This window comes from Leiobunum rupestre, chromosome 1 (genome assembly GCF_980474605.1).
Source record: "Leiobunum rupestre chromosome 1, qqLeiRupe1.1.hap1, whole genome shotgun sequence".
NCBI classification, from domain to species: Eukaryota; Metazoa; Arthropoda; class Arachnida; order Opiliones; family Sclerosomatidae; genus Leiobunum; species Leiobunum rupestre.
In genome coordinates, this window is record NC_143384.1 from 91498110 (window position 1) to 91515453 (window position 17344).

The 17344-nt window shown below is 32.0% G+C and overlaps 1 protein-coding gene across 3 annotated transcripts; it reads left to right on the forward strand.

Moving 5' to 3' along the window:
- The first annotated feature begins 443 nt into the window (after positions 1-443).
- Positions 444-15834, forward strand: LOC149968920 (uncharacterized). Of its 3 annotated transcripts, XM_090155027.1 has the most exons (10): positions 444-530; positions 4884-5073; positions 6176-6296; positions 6503-6595; positions 7735-7857; positions 8541-8583; positions 9839-10082; positions 10226-10297; positions 10937-11072; positions 12749-13580. In XM_090155027.1, the coding sequence occupies exons 7-10, from the start codon at positions 9935-9937 to the stop codon at positions 12783-12785; spliced, it is 393 nt and encodes a 130-aa protein (XP_090011153.1). In that variant the 5' UTR covers positions 444-530; positions 4884-5073; positions 6176-6296; positions 6503-6595; positions 7735-7857; positions 8541-8583; positions 9839-9934; the 3' UTR covers positions 12786-13580. The 3 variants fall into 3 exon arrangements, 2 of the variants coding, with proteins under 2 accessions (XP_090011153.1, XP_090011152.1); XR_016472741.1 differs by lacking the exons at positions 6176-6296; positions 10226-10297; positions 10937-11072; positions 12749-13580 and having other exon boundaries at positions 9839-9937; XM_090155026.1 differs by lacking the exons at positions 444-530; positions 4884-5073; positions 6176-6296; ... (2 more) ...; positions 8541-8583; positions 12749-13580 and adding an exon at positions 14201-15834 and having other exon boundaries at positions 9756-10082.
- Positions 15835-17344: the final 1510 nt, after the last annotated feature.

The window sequence follows — 17344 nt, forward strand, 5'->3', positions numbered from 1 at the left end:
CGTTCCATTTAAAATAATGGGAAAATTTTCGTCCTCTGAATTAGACTCCATCATTGACTAACATCAGAGAAAATGCCGCAACTAAAAAATATTGACGACAAGGCCTAGCACAAAACAAAAGTAATTCAAACACACAGAATCACGACCTCTGTTCGAAAATAGTGGCGTTGGGAGCTATTTCAATGGTCGTATTTTGACACTTACTCATGAGTAAGTCTATGGAGCTTTAGGCTGGAGCAGTGCTGCCAGACATAACATTTTTAGAAAGGCTAGCATGGTGCTACAAAGACGAAAGAGTCAACAATTTTAGAGTCCTGTAGGCTTTATAATGCATTTGAATTGATATTAATCTTTGGATAGGATTTGATTTGCTGCATCGACCAAAGAATCAACCAACATGTTGGGACTCCATAGGATTATAGGATTGAAAATAAGATTTTTACTCTTTGCTAATTTCTTAATAATTTTGTCAGCGAATGTATTTAATTGTTCTTATACCTTTTTTTGTTATATATTACGAATTTAGAAAGGTAAAATGTTGTTTTTATATCAATATCTTGGTTATTGTGTTTTATTTACACTTTTTTAACTTCGTGGAATGGTTTTCATGTTGTTTTAGCTCGTAATTAATTTTAAAAACCAAGGCTTAAATAGTTAAAATATTAGTTTTTAACTATTTATTACTTGGGCCTGCGGTATTAATTTAATTAAGTACCGCGATAATTAAGTGGTACTATAGTTAATTAGGTAGTACTATAGTTAATTAGGTAGTACTATAGTTAATTAAGTGCTACTATAATTAATTAAGTAGTACTATAGATGTGGAGAGAAGCACATTGTGAAAAACTATTTGAAAAGAGACTTAAAACCGTTTTAAGTCTCTTTTCAATAAGTAGTACTATAGTTAGTTAATTAAGTAGTACTATAGTTAGTTAATTAAGTAGTACTATAGTTAGTTAATTATGTAGTACTATAGTTAGTTATTTAAGTAGTACTATAGTTAGTTAATTAAGTAGTACTATAGTTAGTTAATTAAGTAGTACTATAGTGAATGAAGTAGTACTGTAGCTAATGAGGTAGTACTGTAGTTAAATATTAGTTTTATTTAGCATGTTAAAGAAATTATTGACACATGCATTAAATAACTTTAGTACTAGATACAATGAGATGAATTAGTGAGTTTTTTTAATAAAATTACAACAAAGACGACTTGGACTAGATGGTATTTAATTGACTAGCAGTTTCTGTTAGCTCGCTCTTAATAAAGCACACTTTCTGATACAGTAGACCCCGCTTAACGTGATCACTTAATTAGTTAGAATATTAGTTTAATTTTGCATGTTAAAGAAATTATTGACACATGCATTAAATAAGTTTAATACTAGATACAACGAGATGAATTAGAGGTTTTTTTTTATAAAATTGCAAAGACGACTTTGACTTGATGGTATTTAATTAATTAGTGGAGTTTCTGTTAGCTCTATCTTAATAAAGCACACTTTCTGATACAGTAGACCCCGCTTAACGTGATCACTTTGGGACCTAGCATAATTGATAACGGTAAACGGGTGATAACAGAAAGCGGGTTATCAAAATTATCGGATTTTGAAATGTTTATCTACTACACGTGTAAATCAACCAAATTTTGAGGAATGTCAGCCGAAGAAAACTTACCGATAATGCGGATTACGTCGTATTTATAGCAGCTGAAGCGAGGATATATATGTTTTCTTGTTCCCTTACTAAAAAATAAGTGGTCTAGGAAATACTTTAAGTTGGTATTTGAGACAAATACCAACTTAAAACCAACTAAATACCAACTTAAAACCTACTTAAAACCAACTTACAAATAATATGTCATTTTCTGACCACTAAAAACCAACTAAATACCAACTTAAAGAAAAAGGCATTTTCCCACCAACTTAAAACCAACTTATTACCAACTTAACTAGTTTACTGAAATATGCTGACCACTTAAAACCAACTTAATATCAACTTAAATGTTAATAGTATTGAATACCAACTAAATACCAACTAAAAACCAACTTATTTTTTGGTAAGGGTTAAAATGTTATTTTTCGCGGTAGTTTAAGTTGTCTGCTAGTATTTCTATATCTTTTTCTCTTGTCACTTTCCACGATTAGGTCTGTCCCACGATTAAGGCGAGTAAATTTTAATTTTACAGACTGATTCTTAAAAAAATGGAATGATTGTTATTGATTATTATTTTAAAACGTTTGATTATATGTTAAATTAATTTTTCGGATTTAATAAGAGTTGGTTTCAGATGTTAATCGCTAATGGCAGGTAGCACGCAGCACTATAGCGAATGAAGTAGTACTATAGTTAATGAAGTAGTACTATAGATAAAGAAGTAGTACTTATGTTAATGCAGTTGTACTATAGTTAATGAAGTAGTACTATAGTTAATGAAGTAGTACTATAGTTAATGAAGTAGTACTATAGTTAATGAAGTAGTACTATAGTTAATGAAGTAGTACTATAGTTAATGAAGTAGTACTATAGTTAATGAAGTAGTACTATAGATAATGAAGTAGTACTATAGATAATGAAGTAGTACTATAGATAATGAAGTAGTACTATAGATAATGAAGTACTATAGTTAATGAAGTAGTATTATAATTAATGAAATAGTACTATAGTTATTAGTTAATGAACTAGTACTATAGTTATTAGTTAATGAAGTAGTACTATAGTTAATGAAGTGGTACTATAGTTAATGAAGTGGTACTATAGTTATTAGTTAATGAAGTAGTACTATAGTTATTAGTAATGAAGTAGTACTATAGTTATTAGTTAATGAAGTAGTACTATAGTTATTAGTTAATGAAGTAGTACTATAGTTATTAGTTAATGAAGTAGTACTATAGAAGTGAAGAGAAGCACATTGTGAAAAACTAAATGAAAAGAGACTTAAAACGGTTTTAAAATTCACAAATTATTTATTTAGAAAATCCAACGTTTCGGAGGAACTGTTCCTCCGAAACGTTGGATTTTCTAAATAAATAAATTATGAATTTTAAAACCGTTTTAAGTCTCTTTTCAAGTAGTACTATAGTTAATGAAGTAGTACTATAGTTATTAGTTAATGAAGTAGTACTATAGTTATTAGTTAATGAAGTAGTACTATAGTTAATGAAGTAGTACTATAGTTGAAATACTAATGAAATAAAGTAGAACTATTTCATGAGTTCTGCTATAGTGTAGCTCCTATACTAAAGTATACCACCTTACGATAATACTTAAGGTTTCTTATCAAAACCCGAACTAGCTGTACGGGGATTTGTTTCGCCCAACCTGGTGCGGTATCGTAGCTAGACCTGTTTTCTACCCAGGGTGGTCCCAATGTTATCCACGTACCCTCTTAATATACACCAGATTTCAGTCTCTCTCTCTCTCTCTCCTCTACCTATTTCCAAGGGTAACTCATGAAAAATTCTGCCCCCACAAAAGTACCGCCTGGGGTGGACCATCCCTTCCTCCCACATTGATATGTCACTGACCTGGCGTCACTTACACAAACCCCCAAGACCACTGCTTTTGTATCACTCCCCCCTTAAAATACTATTTGCCTGGTGTACAACAATGCCTGGGCTATGGCCATGCGCATAGGTTGGGAGAAGTTTATCTGAGGCCAAACGATGTCTAACATAGGACAGAACTAACTTGTCACTGATGACCATTAACTTATGTCTTACTGCTAAGGCCATACCGACAACATTTACACCTTTTCCCTACTACCAAAGATTTTACTATAGCTTCAAAAGTAGCTCATTCTTCTTACGCTAGACTTGAAAAACAGGAGGAAAAAAATGAAGTAATTGCAGGCAAAGAAGGGAATAACTGATTTACCATCTCAATTGTAGTATCTACGAAAATCAAATAAAAAAGAAGAGGAAGTTGGTTATAATTGGTTTGAACAAGCTACCACTAAACTTAAAGATGCCATTACCATTGAAAATCTCGCATTTTTGTAAAAAAGTGAAAAAAGTTCATAATATTGTGACATTTTTAAACTAGATAATTTAACCATAAAATGTTTGAAGCTTAACATAGTTCAACACTAACTATTTATGTATGTGATATTTTAAAGGGAAAAAGTTTTAACTATGAAATGTTGAAAGTTTAACGGTTATAAATTACAATAAAATAATTAATGCAACGCTTTCTGTTAAATAACTTGTAAAACTCATATATTTTTGTATTTTAACCATATAAGACCCCTATAAATTGAAAATAAGTACTGTACTTCTCCTATAATTTTGGAATTTTAATCGTATATTTCTCCGACAATTTTGTGATTTCAATCCCATAATTCCTTAACTTTAATTTTCCTATTAGCTGGAAACACTGCACCTTATTTTCCTCTTGATTCTGGAAGAATAACCACCGCTCTTATCTTTCCCCATCGAGTCTCATAGTTTCAGGCTTTCTCTCTCGCCATCTATCCCAGTCTCTCTTTCTCAGGAAACTATTTGCCCTAGTGATTACCACCATTGTTTTACTCCATCAAAAGAGTTGGCTAAGGGGTTTGATACTACCACAGTAAAAACTAATTAATATAACCAAATTGAGACACTTATTTGTCATAGAATTGAAAATTTGCACATGAGAAAATACAGAGCTTGTGAAATTTATTATATGGTACTTAAATATTGTACTAAGACAAACTGATTAAGCAGGAATCCCCGGAACTCAACTAGATCTGAGTTTTTAAAATTCCCAATAGTGAAAAATACCAACTGTGAAGTAATTTTAAAAATTTTATAATATTATATGATTATTTTTCATTTCCTCCTGACTTAGATAAGTAATATTACTGTTGGGTTCAAGTATTCATAGTCATATTCTTTTTACTTTAGTTACAGAGATGTCTAAACCATGGAAATTTTACCCTTCAAAAGCTATGACATCAAGAAGTGATGGATTTTCTGGCCACACTGATAGAGCTTTGATTCCAAGGAAAAATAAATATGTTAAAAGAAGTGTATTAAATAAAATGAAAGCAAAAGCTAGAGATGAAGATCAGAGCCATTTATCTTTTTCACAAAAGTAATGTGTTAAACTGTATGCTACATAAATTATCACATCTGCGGGGTATTTGTATAGAAAAATTTGTGTATGACATCAGTGTATCCCAAGTTATTTGAAACGAGCATCAGTATGCAGTGTTTGGAAATGGAAAATTCCAGGTGGCCATAAGTTTGGAAAATAATGGAAATGTCCGGCCTGGACAAAACTGAATTAAGGGGCTCATTCGGGAATGTAACATCAAATCTCCGAAATTCACTTTCCTTCTATCAATTGTTTTTAATTAGACTGAAATTTGAAAGTAGTTTATATGAAAAAATTGTAAAGTGTATGCTTTTCATGGGGAGTAATAAGTACTAACCCACAAAAATTTCTTCCAAAATATAGTTCATTTAATTATTTCCAGCGAAGGAAAAATTTCCCCATTGAGCTGAAATGATTGTTAGCATTTTTCTGTATTAAATCCTCAATTTCATTATTTTGAGAATTTTTTACACATTGCTTGTTAATGTGGGGTTACAATAAGTCTCTTATATTGGGGCTGTTGATGGTTATATATATCTAATAATATCTAACTTTTTGCACATCATATTAGACTTAATACCAACGATTCAAATTTCATAAAATGGAACCATTTCTTCAAATAACTGTTCAATGTTAAACTAGAAACTTTATCAGATTCTGATTGCATGAGATCAAACTTGTTTTTTTTTTGTTACAAGGTAACAAGTATGTTTTTAAAAAAAAACTATTTTGATAAGCCCATGCTGCCACGTCGTCATCAACTTATTTGGATGGTGTATCAGAGAATTTCAAATTTTTTCTGTATCTTCTAGTCTACATAACAGATAATTGAGTCTTGCATAATGTTTGAGTTGAACTTCTTCTGTGTATAGTTAGATCCATTGGATTGGTATTCCTCAGATCACTTTTTTTATAATGCAGTGCCCCATCAAATCAATATTGGGCAAAGAACTATTATGAAGTTGTTACTTGCACATTTATTATTATTTAGTCACTGATACTAGTTAAAATGGAAGTTGCGCTTACAAGTCTCATGCATTCATATACTATCAATAACTTAGATTTACAATTAAAGTAGTATAATTTTTTTTGGTTTTAGGTTGATGACACAACAGCTTACAAATAGGAGATTTCTAAGAATGGTGCTATATGATGCCATGTACAAAGAACACAATTGGTTCATTTTGTTAGATTTTAATCTATAACCAAGAACCTTAAAAGTAACTACATTAATCCAATAACAATAAATATTTATTATAATGAACGTTTCTTTTTAATGGATAACGATTTATAGTCTATATATTTTCTTTTTACTTTTGAAAATTTAAGTATAAAATCATATTCAAACTTAATCCTGATCTTATTTATAACTTTGTATTTTAGGAAACCTCAGTTTTCATACAAGTTATTTCTAAAACGTTTACAGATTGTTGCAAAGTGGTATTGCAGGGTTTGTGTATGAACCGAGAAGATCAGTTGATATTTGGCACATCGTCAGAGCCAAACTGTTCATTTTCAGGTAACAATTAAGTTCCTTAATTAATTTTTGTTTGATAACATTTTCACAGTATGGGAGCTATTCTTTACATAACAAACATTAAAATTGATAGTTTATTACTGTAACCAGTAGCTTAAACATAAAACTATTAGGGATGCACCAATATGGGTAGAACCGACCCTTACCAAAAAAAAGTTGTCTAGGAAATACTTTAAGTTGGTTTTAAGTTTGTATTTGAGACAAATACTAACTAAATACCAACTGAAAACCAACTAATTACCAACTTAAAGAAAAAAGTATTTTCCCACTCAACTTAATAACAACTTATTACCCCTTTAACTAGTTTATTGAAATATGCTGACGTACCACTTGAGCCTACTTAAAACCAACTTAATGTCAACTAAAATGTGTATACCAACTAAAATCCAACTTATTTTTTGGTAAGGGGATATATTGGCTGACCGATATATTGGCTATCCGTGGCCGATATTAACAAAGTCATCCATCATAACAGTAGTGTGTATGATAAAATCATTGTAAAAGACGGTTCAGTGCACTGTCATACCATTTTATTCTAATTTTTCATTAAAAAGGTTTGCAAGAGCATATCAGAATATGTTTCTGTCCTGTTAACGTGATACATATTATCACAAATCTAATATCGTTGATTTTATTTGTTTAAACTCGAAACCCCCTGTTAACAAAAATGGTCTAGCTTCTGAAGTCTGGTGTACGTGGCGCGGCCAATCACTCTTTGGGTCTTTTAAAACCGTTCTTTGGTCTTATGAGACATGTTTTTCCTGCAAATATTTTTCGGATACCGGTATCGGCCAATATCAACTTTAGTTACTGATATATCAGTGCACCCCTTAAAACTATAGTTGTGTTTATGTTGCCTATTTGTTCTCTGAAACTCATTTTTTTATTCTACCTTAAGTTATTTCAAATTTAATTTAATCCCTGGGAATTATTTTTGGTTGTTGATATACTTTCATCTCCACATAAAGTACAAAGAAATATAAACAATTCACAAAAATAACCATACCAAATTAAGTGTATATGACCTACAAGTAGCTACGCTATAAAAATACGAGGAGCTAGGTTTTTAAAATTTCCACTTTAATAAGCACTCATAAATGTTACTATACCTACATTTTCAGAGTTTGTAAATCAAGTGTCCTATTGTATACACGCTTCAGCTGCGGAACAATTCATATTGATGTTTTTTTGAAAAAAAAGACTTAGACCCAACTGATTTTTGTCATTGTCTAATGCAAGTATTGGTAAGCTAGTATTCATTAATATATATATATATATAAATATAGTATTTGTTTTTTCATTTGCTAAAATAATGTAAACAGTGACCTAAAACGGTTAAAATATTAATTTTTTGGTTTTATATTTACTGTACAGATTATAAAAAATTAATATGCACCAAAAATAAATTATACTTAACACAAAAGTCTGGGACTCAGCTTTGATCGTGGTTTAAATCATATTTACCAATTAATGATGCAATGTTTTTCTTGAAGAGAATTTAAGAATGGAAAATTAGCTCAGTTTGTAAAATTTATATCAATGGAATAAAACATGCTCCGCCGGGCCCTTGAGTCACGCTGCACGTACAAGATAAATTTTCATTTATTTCAAATCGAATGAAAAAAATTTAGTTGGGACCTACTTAGGTTAGTCATTCTGCAAAAGAATAGCCAAAAATCTCTAGTCGCCCCAAAATAAGAATGAAAACGGTATTATTACACTTATGATTCGGTTTGACAAAGAACTTTGGTATATGCTGTCACGAAAAAGACCTGAAGGAAGCGCGTCAAATTATATCACTTAATAAATGCCATGTAAACCTCCACAGCCGCAGTCCCAGACGTTCTGCATATAACCATCCATTCATGTTGGTATAAGCCACTGTAATAGTGGTGCTCAAACTAAAATAAAATTTTATATTCATTAGGAGCTCATAATTGTAAAAAGTCTTATCTGAAGCAGCTATTGAGGTAATTTAAAATTTAATTATTGGTTTAGTTCTGTTACGGTTACAAGTTGCATTCAAGTCAAGTCAATTGATGTTTTCAAAGTAGGATGAAGTATTAAACAATAATTTTTGTTAGGAGTGATCCTCAATCAAAACGTTATTATGATCCTGATAGTGTTTCCGTATGTTATGCTATTGGGTTGGTAACGTGGCCCTTAGAGGCTTACAATGAGACTACACAGTAACTATTCTAGTATAACAAAGTACTAATAACAATTAGTTATACCACAAAAGGGAAGAATATGCAATCTTGCAGCCACTAGGGGGGAATTAACCACTGCCTTCTGCTATTCTGCCCCTGGTCTATCATTGACCCTTTTTACCTTTTTATCCTAATTCCCACATTGCCTCCACCACTGGCGCCCCTTTGATTTAAGCCTTCTTAAGATAAGGGGTCTGGCTATCTGGCCTACTAGTCAATATGGCTGCCATTGACCATGGGTACGTTCAGTTGCATCGTAAAAAAAAATAGCGTATAGCAACTTTTGATGTCACGATGCTCATCGGTGAAATCACGCAAGCCTGTAGGGGCAGATGGATTGGTTTTGCAAAACATTAGGTTTTGAAGGTGGCGGTTGGACAGTTTTAATAAATTTGGGTTTAGATGAGTGTTTCTTTTGAAATATATTGTTGTTTCTTGGACAATATTTTGAAGGGTGTGTCTTTTAATCTGATGTGTCGACCTTATCCTTGAACTTTTTTAATCATTATTTTTGGATCCCCTATACAAGAAATTGAGGTAGTCAAGGAACCCATTAAAATTAAAAGATACAACACCAAAGAGCCTTGAAAATTAATGAATACTTCTAAGGCCTTGATGAACTGTAGTAGCTGGTGCTTTACCCTTACGTTTAAAACATTTAAAATTATAATTCAGAGGCAAGCGTGTTTAGTTTAGTAAGGGCTATTTATGGTGGACTATAAATTTCCTCTTAGTTTAATTCGATATATACTTTTATATGTACACCCGAATGAACAATTTTTTTTCTATAATGAAGTTTACGTATGTTTGAGAAAGGAATCTATTGACAATAACATGCCATATCTTTACGAACACTAAATCCTGTATAGCCAAATTACTGAGCCACATTGTTTTTTATATGACTTATGCAGGTGTATGTATCACATTGCATTCTATATATGCACACATTAAAATGTGTAAAGTAAACAATTAAATTTTGACTATTAGTTTTGCAATAATACTGCTATCTTTTTAGGATATTTTCCCAAGAGTTTTACATGTACCTTTTTGCCATGGAAAAAAATAATTTGGCCATAGTTAAGATGAAAGGTAATCAACTACAGTGCTTGTCATGCATCTTTGGAAATCATTCACGCAATCATGTGGATTCATGTGTAGAAGGAAAGCACTTTCTTTTAGATCCATACCATATGAACCAACTGTTGGTGAAATAGAAGTATTCAGAAAAGGCACTTGTTTTTATGAAGTATTAGAAAAAAGTAATAGTAATATCATTTTTCCGTTTGTAGCTGTGTTTTTGAATTTAATGGTACGAATAATTATTCATCCCTTAACAAAGTATTTAGTCCTGGCTTTTATATAATTTTGACCGCATTAATGTGAACAACTTTTATAATTCCAGAAAGTTTTGAATTATTTTATGGAAGCAAAGAAGTACAACTTCACTTATTAACTGCTGTAAAAAAATGTTATGGTAAGTATAAAATGTATATTTTCTAGGGTTATGAAATTGGCAACAAATTGGTTTTACATATTTTTAAATATTTTTTCTAAGAAATTATCAGTTGACTTAATTAAGTAACATTTAAAGCGGCATAAAACCGAAAAGTGTATCAGCCCTACTTTGGCGCCTTTTGAAATATCTACTGAGAGCTAGTCTCGCCATGAAATACAAAGCGAACTAGATGGCTATATGTAATAGAGGTGTTCTCTTTGGTCTATTTGCGAATTTGTCTTGGCTCGATTTTCTCTTTAGTTGCACATAGAGGTACTTATTCTTTACCCCCACTTATACACTCTTTTTACTTTACGACCAGATCTCAGTGAAAAAAATAACAATCTCATTGGGTCTTATATCGTTTTTGGTCACATCATTGCAACTGCTAATTGATCCGTAGTTTGTTTGGTTTAGCAGATGCTAGTAACTCTCCTACCTGATTTAAGCTCGAGTTGAAAATGTCAGTGACTTGGCTTATTTGTGACTTATTATTATTACCTATTTCTATAGTAAATAGTTTAACCACCACAAAATTCAACATCTTAACGCCACTTTGATTGGCTTTTGAAAATAACAATAAGGTACATTTTATAGGTATTTTTTTTTTCTTTTTAGTCCCCTCCTTTACTTGTTCTAACTGCTTATTAAATCGCATATTCGATGGCAGCGATAATGCTATTTTGAACATGGGAACATACCTTGTAGGCCATGTGGTACTGCGGCATTATTTGGACGAATTTGAGTGTGGAAAGTAAGTTTGATGGTTAAATAACCTTTTTAAACTGATTATTAATTAGTGGTGTTACCACTGGAGTCGGGGGGGGGGGGGCATGTTGCACTAGGTATCATTCTGACGGCCCATTTTAGGGGGTGCCAATGGACTCAAATGGATTAATTATATGATTCCCTTAGTATGGTACAGTTTTCCTTCTAAAAATCCTCCAGAAAATTCTACACCTATATGAGTTTGTTCCATGATGTAGGCTTGCCCTTTACTCGTCACGCAACCATATACAGTTGTAGGCACCCCGTAGTGGGCGAAAGATTAGTGAATGACGTCAGCAGTGGCTGGCGCCAAATAATAGATAATATATATAGGAGGTCCCTCAAGTAATAGGAGACAGTAATCATTTGAGAGCAACTAACTATAGTTAGGCGTTAACCCAGTCGCCAGAGGTTGAAGAACAGCTAGGTGGAGGTATGAACTAAATAAAGTATTGTTTAAATAACTAATCAGGCGTCTTCAGTCAAAATTTTAATATACGACGTATAAACTCTCCGTTTTTACCTAACTTGGGAAGAGAGTTTATTACACAGCCAACTACTCAAGATCAAAAATATAGAAATACCTGGGACTCTTTTTTTTGAGTTGTTAGACATTGACTTCAATGTTGGTTTCACATGTGGAAAGTGTTTGGATCGGCAATCTATAATCCTCTGCAATGGAACATCTGTATGCTTTTTTTTGTGCATTGCAAGAATGCATCCTAAATTCCCTGAGTAATAATTTCAAATTTTCTTTAAGCTTATACCAAAATGGTGTTGTTAGCAGACATGCTTTTTCGAATTTATTTAAATGGAACCAACGCTTTTTTTTATATTTCTAACGCTAGTATGGCTGTTTTAATAACTTTATACTAGGTATAAGGATCGGCTTCTAATCAAATTGGAAAAAAACAAAATTGTTTGCACATTTTGCAAACTCAACTATTGAAAAGCAAGTAGCTACTGAGGAATATTCTTCACTTCTGCTTAATCTTGGAGCCTTCAAGGAGGGCTTGATTATAAAGGACTTTATTGTTTCCATTGTCAACCCTAAAGATATATTTTGTCTAGTTTGGTACTCAAGCTTGCTTCGAATAATGTCACTTACCTCACTAATTTGCGCATCTTTGCCTTTTTCTGATGATTTAATTTATCTCTTAAAACAATAAATTTCTGGGTTTGATGTAAAAAAAACCTGACATTTATGGCCTGTCTAATGAAGAAATGCCCTCTTCTTTATAAAATTATGGTTAATGTCAATGGTGATAATTTTCTGGAAGCCTTGTTAGATGTGTTAGAGTTGTTGATTGAATATTCGGGAAAACCTTTTGAAAACCTAATCCATTTGGATCAGAGATCATCTACATTGGAGAAGAAATGTGAAGATGACTTATCTTTTTTTCCTTCTCTTCCTAAAAGAAGAGAGAGAGGTTGTTTTGAAGCTGACAAAAAAATATAAGGGCTGAAGGTTGCATCAAAACCTTTAATAGACATCCCAAGCTGTTACCAGGTGTTTTCACCATTTACGGTGGTCACGGTTAGTCAACTCAGTTTCGTTTTAAACTGGTAAATTGTGTTCTTTATCGGAAACTAAACTTAAATTAACTCTACATAGTTTACAAGCAAAAATACGTTAGTGATAACCATCCTCATTCTTTTTAGGTGTCTGTTATGGATATCAAATAATGGCTCTTGCTGAGTCAGTAAATGTAACATTCACTATTGTAAAGACTAGGTTTGGAAAACGTTATGTATGCTCATTTACTTCATGAAAATTTCATGGGCTTAGCAGTAAACAGAACTCGATGCCCTTCCATTAAATTTAAAATATAGGTCAGTTGAATTTTAGCCCATGGAAAATGCTTTACCTAAATGGTCTTAATTTTTTTAACATTCATTTATGTTATTTGTCGTTAGAAGTGATCAAATTTGAAATTAATTTGAAAAATTTAATGCATAGTTTTAGATTAATATTTATCTGCCACTTTGAAAGGGGGTTTCCAAAACTGATTTCTTTGCCTTTCCAGTCACCAAAACAGTTCTATGCATGCTCTTGTAAAATAATAATCATCAGACCCAAAGACCACCCACATGATATGCCAAGAGTGGGAAATACTAAAAACATATGCACTACATATGCTTGGGCACCAATCACAACTACTAGGTGTCATGTGGATCTAGCGAGGGTCACTCAGTGCCATAAAAACTTAGTGCATAGATGGGAAATTTCTATTTTCTATGCCCTAGGTAGTGTTTGGCTGTAGTTATATTTTCACATTTTTCTTATTATTAGCTATAAATCTGGTTTTATATACCCATGCTTGTAAGCTGCATGCGTTCACTTTGAGTAGAAGCCCTTTGGAGTTCAAAGACCCCAGGTTTTTAATTGACCAAATTTTTTATGCATGCTAGAAAATAAATGAAGCCTACTTTCAGTGACAGAATGTATTAATGAATTAGGATGGTTTACGCTAAGAGAAGCTAGATATAAGTTCCACTTGTCTATCTTCATGCATAAAATATTTTATAAGAAAGTACCACTTAATTTAATGATGTACATATAACACTAGACTTTTCCATAACTGATCTCCCAAAAAAATACTATACAATATGTATGAAAATGGTATTGGAATCAGTTACCAAATGAAATTAGAAGTATAAATAGTGTAAACATATTTAAGTCAAGGATGATGGACTTTTTAAAAATTTTAATTGGATGCATACCAAAGGACCCCACTGTAAACCAGTTTCAGCTGAATGGGAATATCCCATTTGCTTTTTCTCTTTGCAAATAAAGCTTTTGATTATTATTATTATTAATTGCGTGTAGATCCCATAATAGAGTCAAAGCTTTCTCTCTATTTTCGAAACTGAGAGGCTGGACACGTAGAGAGGATTATAATTTTGGGCAGATGCGAGCAGAAGGTCTAAATTTAGGTTTCATACACTTTGTAACACCAAAAGTGCTCAACCCACTGGTTTTTAAATTATTTTTTTTTACTGTTGTTTTAGCAGTAAGCATGATCTGGTCTGAAATACTAAACTTATCCCCATGTCCCTACCTTATTAGATTTTGTCTGGTGGTAATTAACAGTTAAATTTATTTTTCCTTAGGCTGCTACGTGGGATACAATTTATCAGAATATCCTGAATTATTGTCTTTGAATAGTCAAGTCAATGAACAAGTGAATGCAAGCTTACAAAAAATTAAACATTTTCTTTCATACATGAGCCAAGGAAAGCTTTATATTTGTGGTTCTACACCAAAACTTTTGTACAACGAACTAGATGAAAGCTTGAAGAAAATATTATTATGAACACAAGGCAATGATATGTTGTACTGTAATTTGTGTTAATATATTTATGTATTCATTGCTCTTTAGCTTCTACGAAAAACCTAGGCAATGTGATTTGTACTTTAAGCAATTAAAATTAAATTAATTGTATATTGTCAGTTAGAGTGAAAATAGTTGCAATCTGTTAGTAAAGTGAATGTAGAGGTTTCGAAATAATTTTTATGTACTTTAATAATTGTAAATTTAAGTGTAGAATTATATTTTGGATTTGTTTCTTTTTGAATGAGGCTCCAAAATATTTACCTGTGCTTTGATGGCAAGACAATCTATTCTGTAGTATTATATCCTACTTTTTGTAAACTATTTATGGTTAAGAACTGATAAGGCTACCTAGCCTGTATTGTATTTTGTGGTGGAAATTTCTGGATTGCGTCTAAATGATGCCTAACAGTTATATTAACTTATTGTTAAAAGAGTATTATATTCTAAAAGTAAATCAATTTGGTAGAAAGCCATCACCCAAAGAAAAAAATTAACATGGTTTTGCCGAAGATATAAATTTTCATTATCAAACTTTTTTTGGTGTCTGAAGCTCTTTAAAAATTTTAAATGGACTTTACAAAATTGTTTACTTATTTAGGTCTCCAAAAGGCCTTAAGTGCTGGATCTTAACTTGTTTTTTTTTTGTTTGTTTTGGAACCATGGCTTAGATTATTACGACTATAAATTCAGTGTACCAACAGCTGAAAGCTTAGACTTGTCTTTACCCAAACTTATACACATCACCTTACCTGGAGAGAGTATATGATGAATAATTATTGGATTTATTTATTTTTCTTATCACAATGTATTGTAACAGAAATCCTTGGTATATAGTTATTTTCAATTCCTATTCTTTTTGAGAGATGATTTGAGCAGTTAGCCTTGAATGTAGATTTCATATTTCTTGAGCTGACAATGCGAGTAACAGGGAAATGAATAATTATCGAATCTTTGTTACAAAATTATTGCAGAGCTTACCAAAATTACATTCTGGAAACGCATGGGCAAGGCTTACTTTTTCACTAAAGATATAAACTAAATACTAGTTTTAAATTTGAATAGCAATATTCAAATTGTTATTCAATATTCTTCTGACAGTACTAAATATTTGAAAACCCTATAATTTATATCAATTTGTGTTAAAAGTGCCAGATTGACAGATTCAACAATATTTTCTTTAAAACAGGATACACTAAAATTATCAAGCATGTATAGATAAAACTACTATGTTAAAGCTATGTGGCAATTTATTAAGCAGTACTAAATATTTGAAAACCCTATAATTTATAGGAATTTGTGTTAAAAGTGCTTAGATTCGACAAAATTTTCTATAAAACAGGATATACTCAAATTATCAAGCATGTACAGTTAAAACTGCTGTGTTAAACTATGTGGAAATTTATTTTAATTTTTCAAATAAAGCCTATTTTATGGTATTATTTATTGTATTTACTTTTTTATAATTTACTTTAAATATTTGTTTTTTAAAGACAATTTTTAAAATAAACAAGTTAAAATTTCAAACTAACTATTATTTGTAGCCTAGCTACTCCTTGGCAAGTTACATGGTTGTAGATGCAGTTTTACAGATATATTTGTTTGTAACAGGCTAGGGGATAACATGCCTCAACCACATAAAGACGACGCTAGGTGAAAATAACCCGGATTGTGTGAGTGGGAGTTCAGCAGCTTGTAACCCACTGGTGAAACAAAAATAGCCAGCAGATTGCTACTCCTGCATACTGTTTTCCTCCAAGGAGAAAATAACATATTTTGCACCATAGGTCTAGATTGGGCCTTTTTTAGTGAAGTCTTATTGATATTTGGTTCCAGGATTATCTGTGGACAGTCTCAAATAATCTCTGCAGGTTCAAACTTTCTATAAGAAAAAGAGCTCTTAGTCTTAATCACAAATATTAATTCATTTCTAGTAGTTTACTACTATTTCCTAAATCTCTGTACTTGTCAGTGGTAACAATATTAAAGGTTTGCAGTTCAATTTCTAAAACTGCATATGATCTACTCTACTTCCGCTTTTGACCTGTCCCAGCTGCAAATTCTTCACAGTTTCCAAATCCCACCGAACTCACCCTTTTCCCCCCTGGATTTGTAGAAGGTTCTTCAATGCCTCTGGGCCGTAGAGAGATGCGAAATGTTTCCCTGCTTTTGGCAGTTACTGTGCCACATTAAGGAAATTTTTAAGACTGGTAAATAGAGATGATAAGCTAATATAGGGGCGATGCGTTAGCATTCCCTTACCTAAAAATTAGCTATTTTAGTGCGGATTTTACCTGGTTGTCTTTAAATAAGAAGGTTTGTGAATAGTTTTATTCAGGCTCAACCTAGAGTGCTTGTTTCGATTATTTATACTAGGCTGCTGGTAGGAAGCTGACTTCTGATTTCTGCATAAAATTACCTGGAATAGAAAGCTCATCAAACTGGTTTTTCACTATCTCATCAACTTCTTCTGTTAATTTAAACATGGTTTTAAGCTAGTTAATGGCATGTTGGAATAGAACAGTGCTGTTTAAAAGTGGTTTTTATCTAATGAATTTTCCCAAGGCTGAACTCCAGGTTATTTTGGTATTAATTTTAACTTAATTTACATCGTGGTTTACACCCGGTACTTTTCAAACCAAAAGTATTGATCAGGTAAAACATTTTATGTGTGTATTGCCAGCCCAAATATTACCTTCCCATAGACGCTGATACAGACAAAGGCGAAATAAAACATTAATAATAATAATAATAATAATGAGCTAGGCTAATACCCAAGGCACCACCTTAGGCCTAAGTCATCAAGCGACTTTTGAAGCCATTAATTCAGGTGGCCTGATTACAATGCGTAGGAGGGTGGTGACTCAACACCACTAAGTAACAGTCAGTTAAATTGAGTTGATTCATGCAAATACGTAGTAGT

Excerpts from the sequence above, each read along its gene's own strand:
- LOC149968920 (XM_090155027.1), top strand. The coding sequence starts at position 9,935 with ATGCATCTTTGGAAATCATTCACGCAATCATGTGGATTCATGTGTAGA. Across the intron at positions 10,083-10,225 it reads TTATGAAGTATTAGAAAAAA|AAAGTTTTGAATTATTTTAT; the intron begins GTAATAGTAATA and ends TTATAATTCCAG. Across the intron at positions 10,298-10,936 it reads TGCTGTAAAAAAATGTTATG|TCCCCTCCTTTACTTGTTCT; the intron begins GTAAGTATAAAA and ends TTTTCTTTTTAG.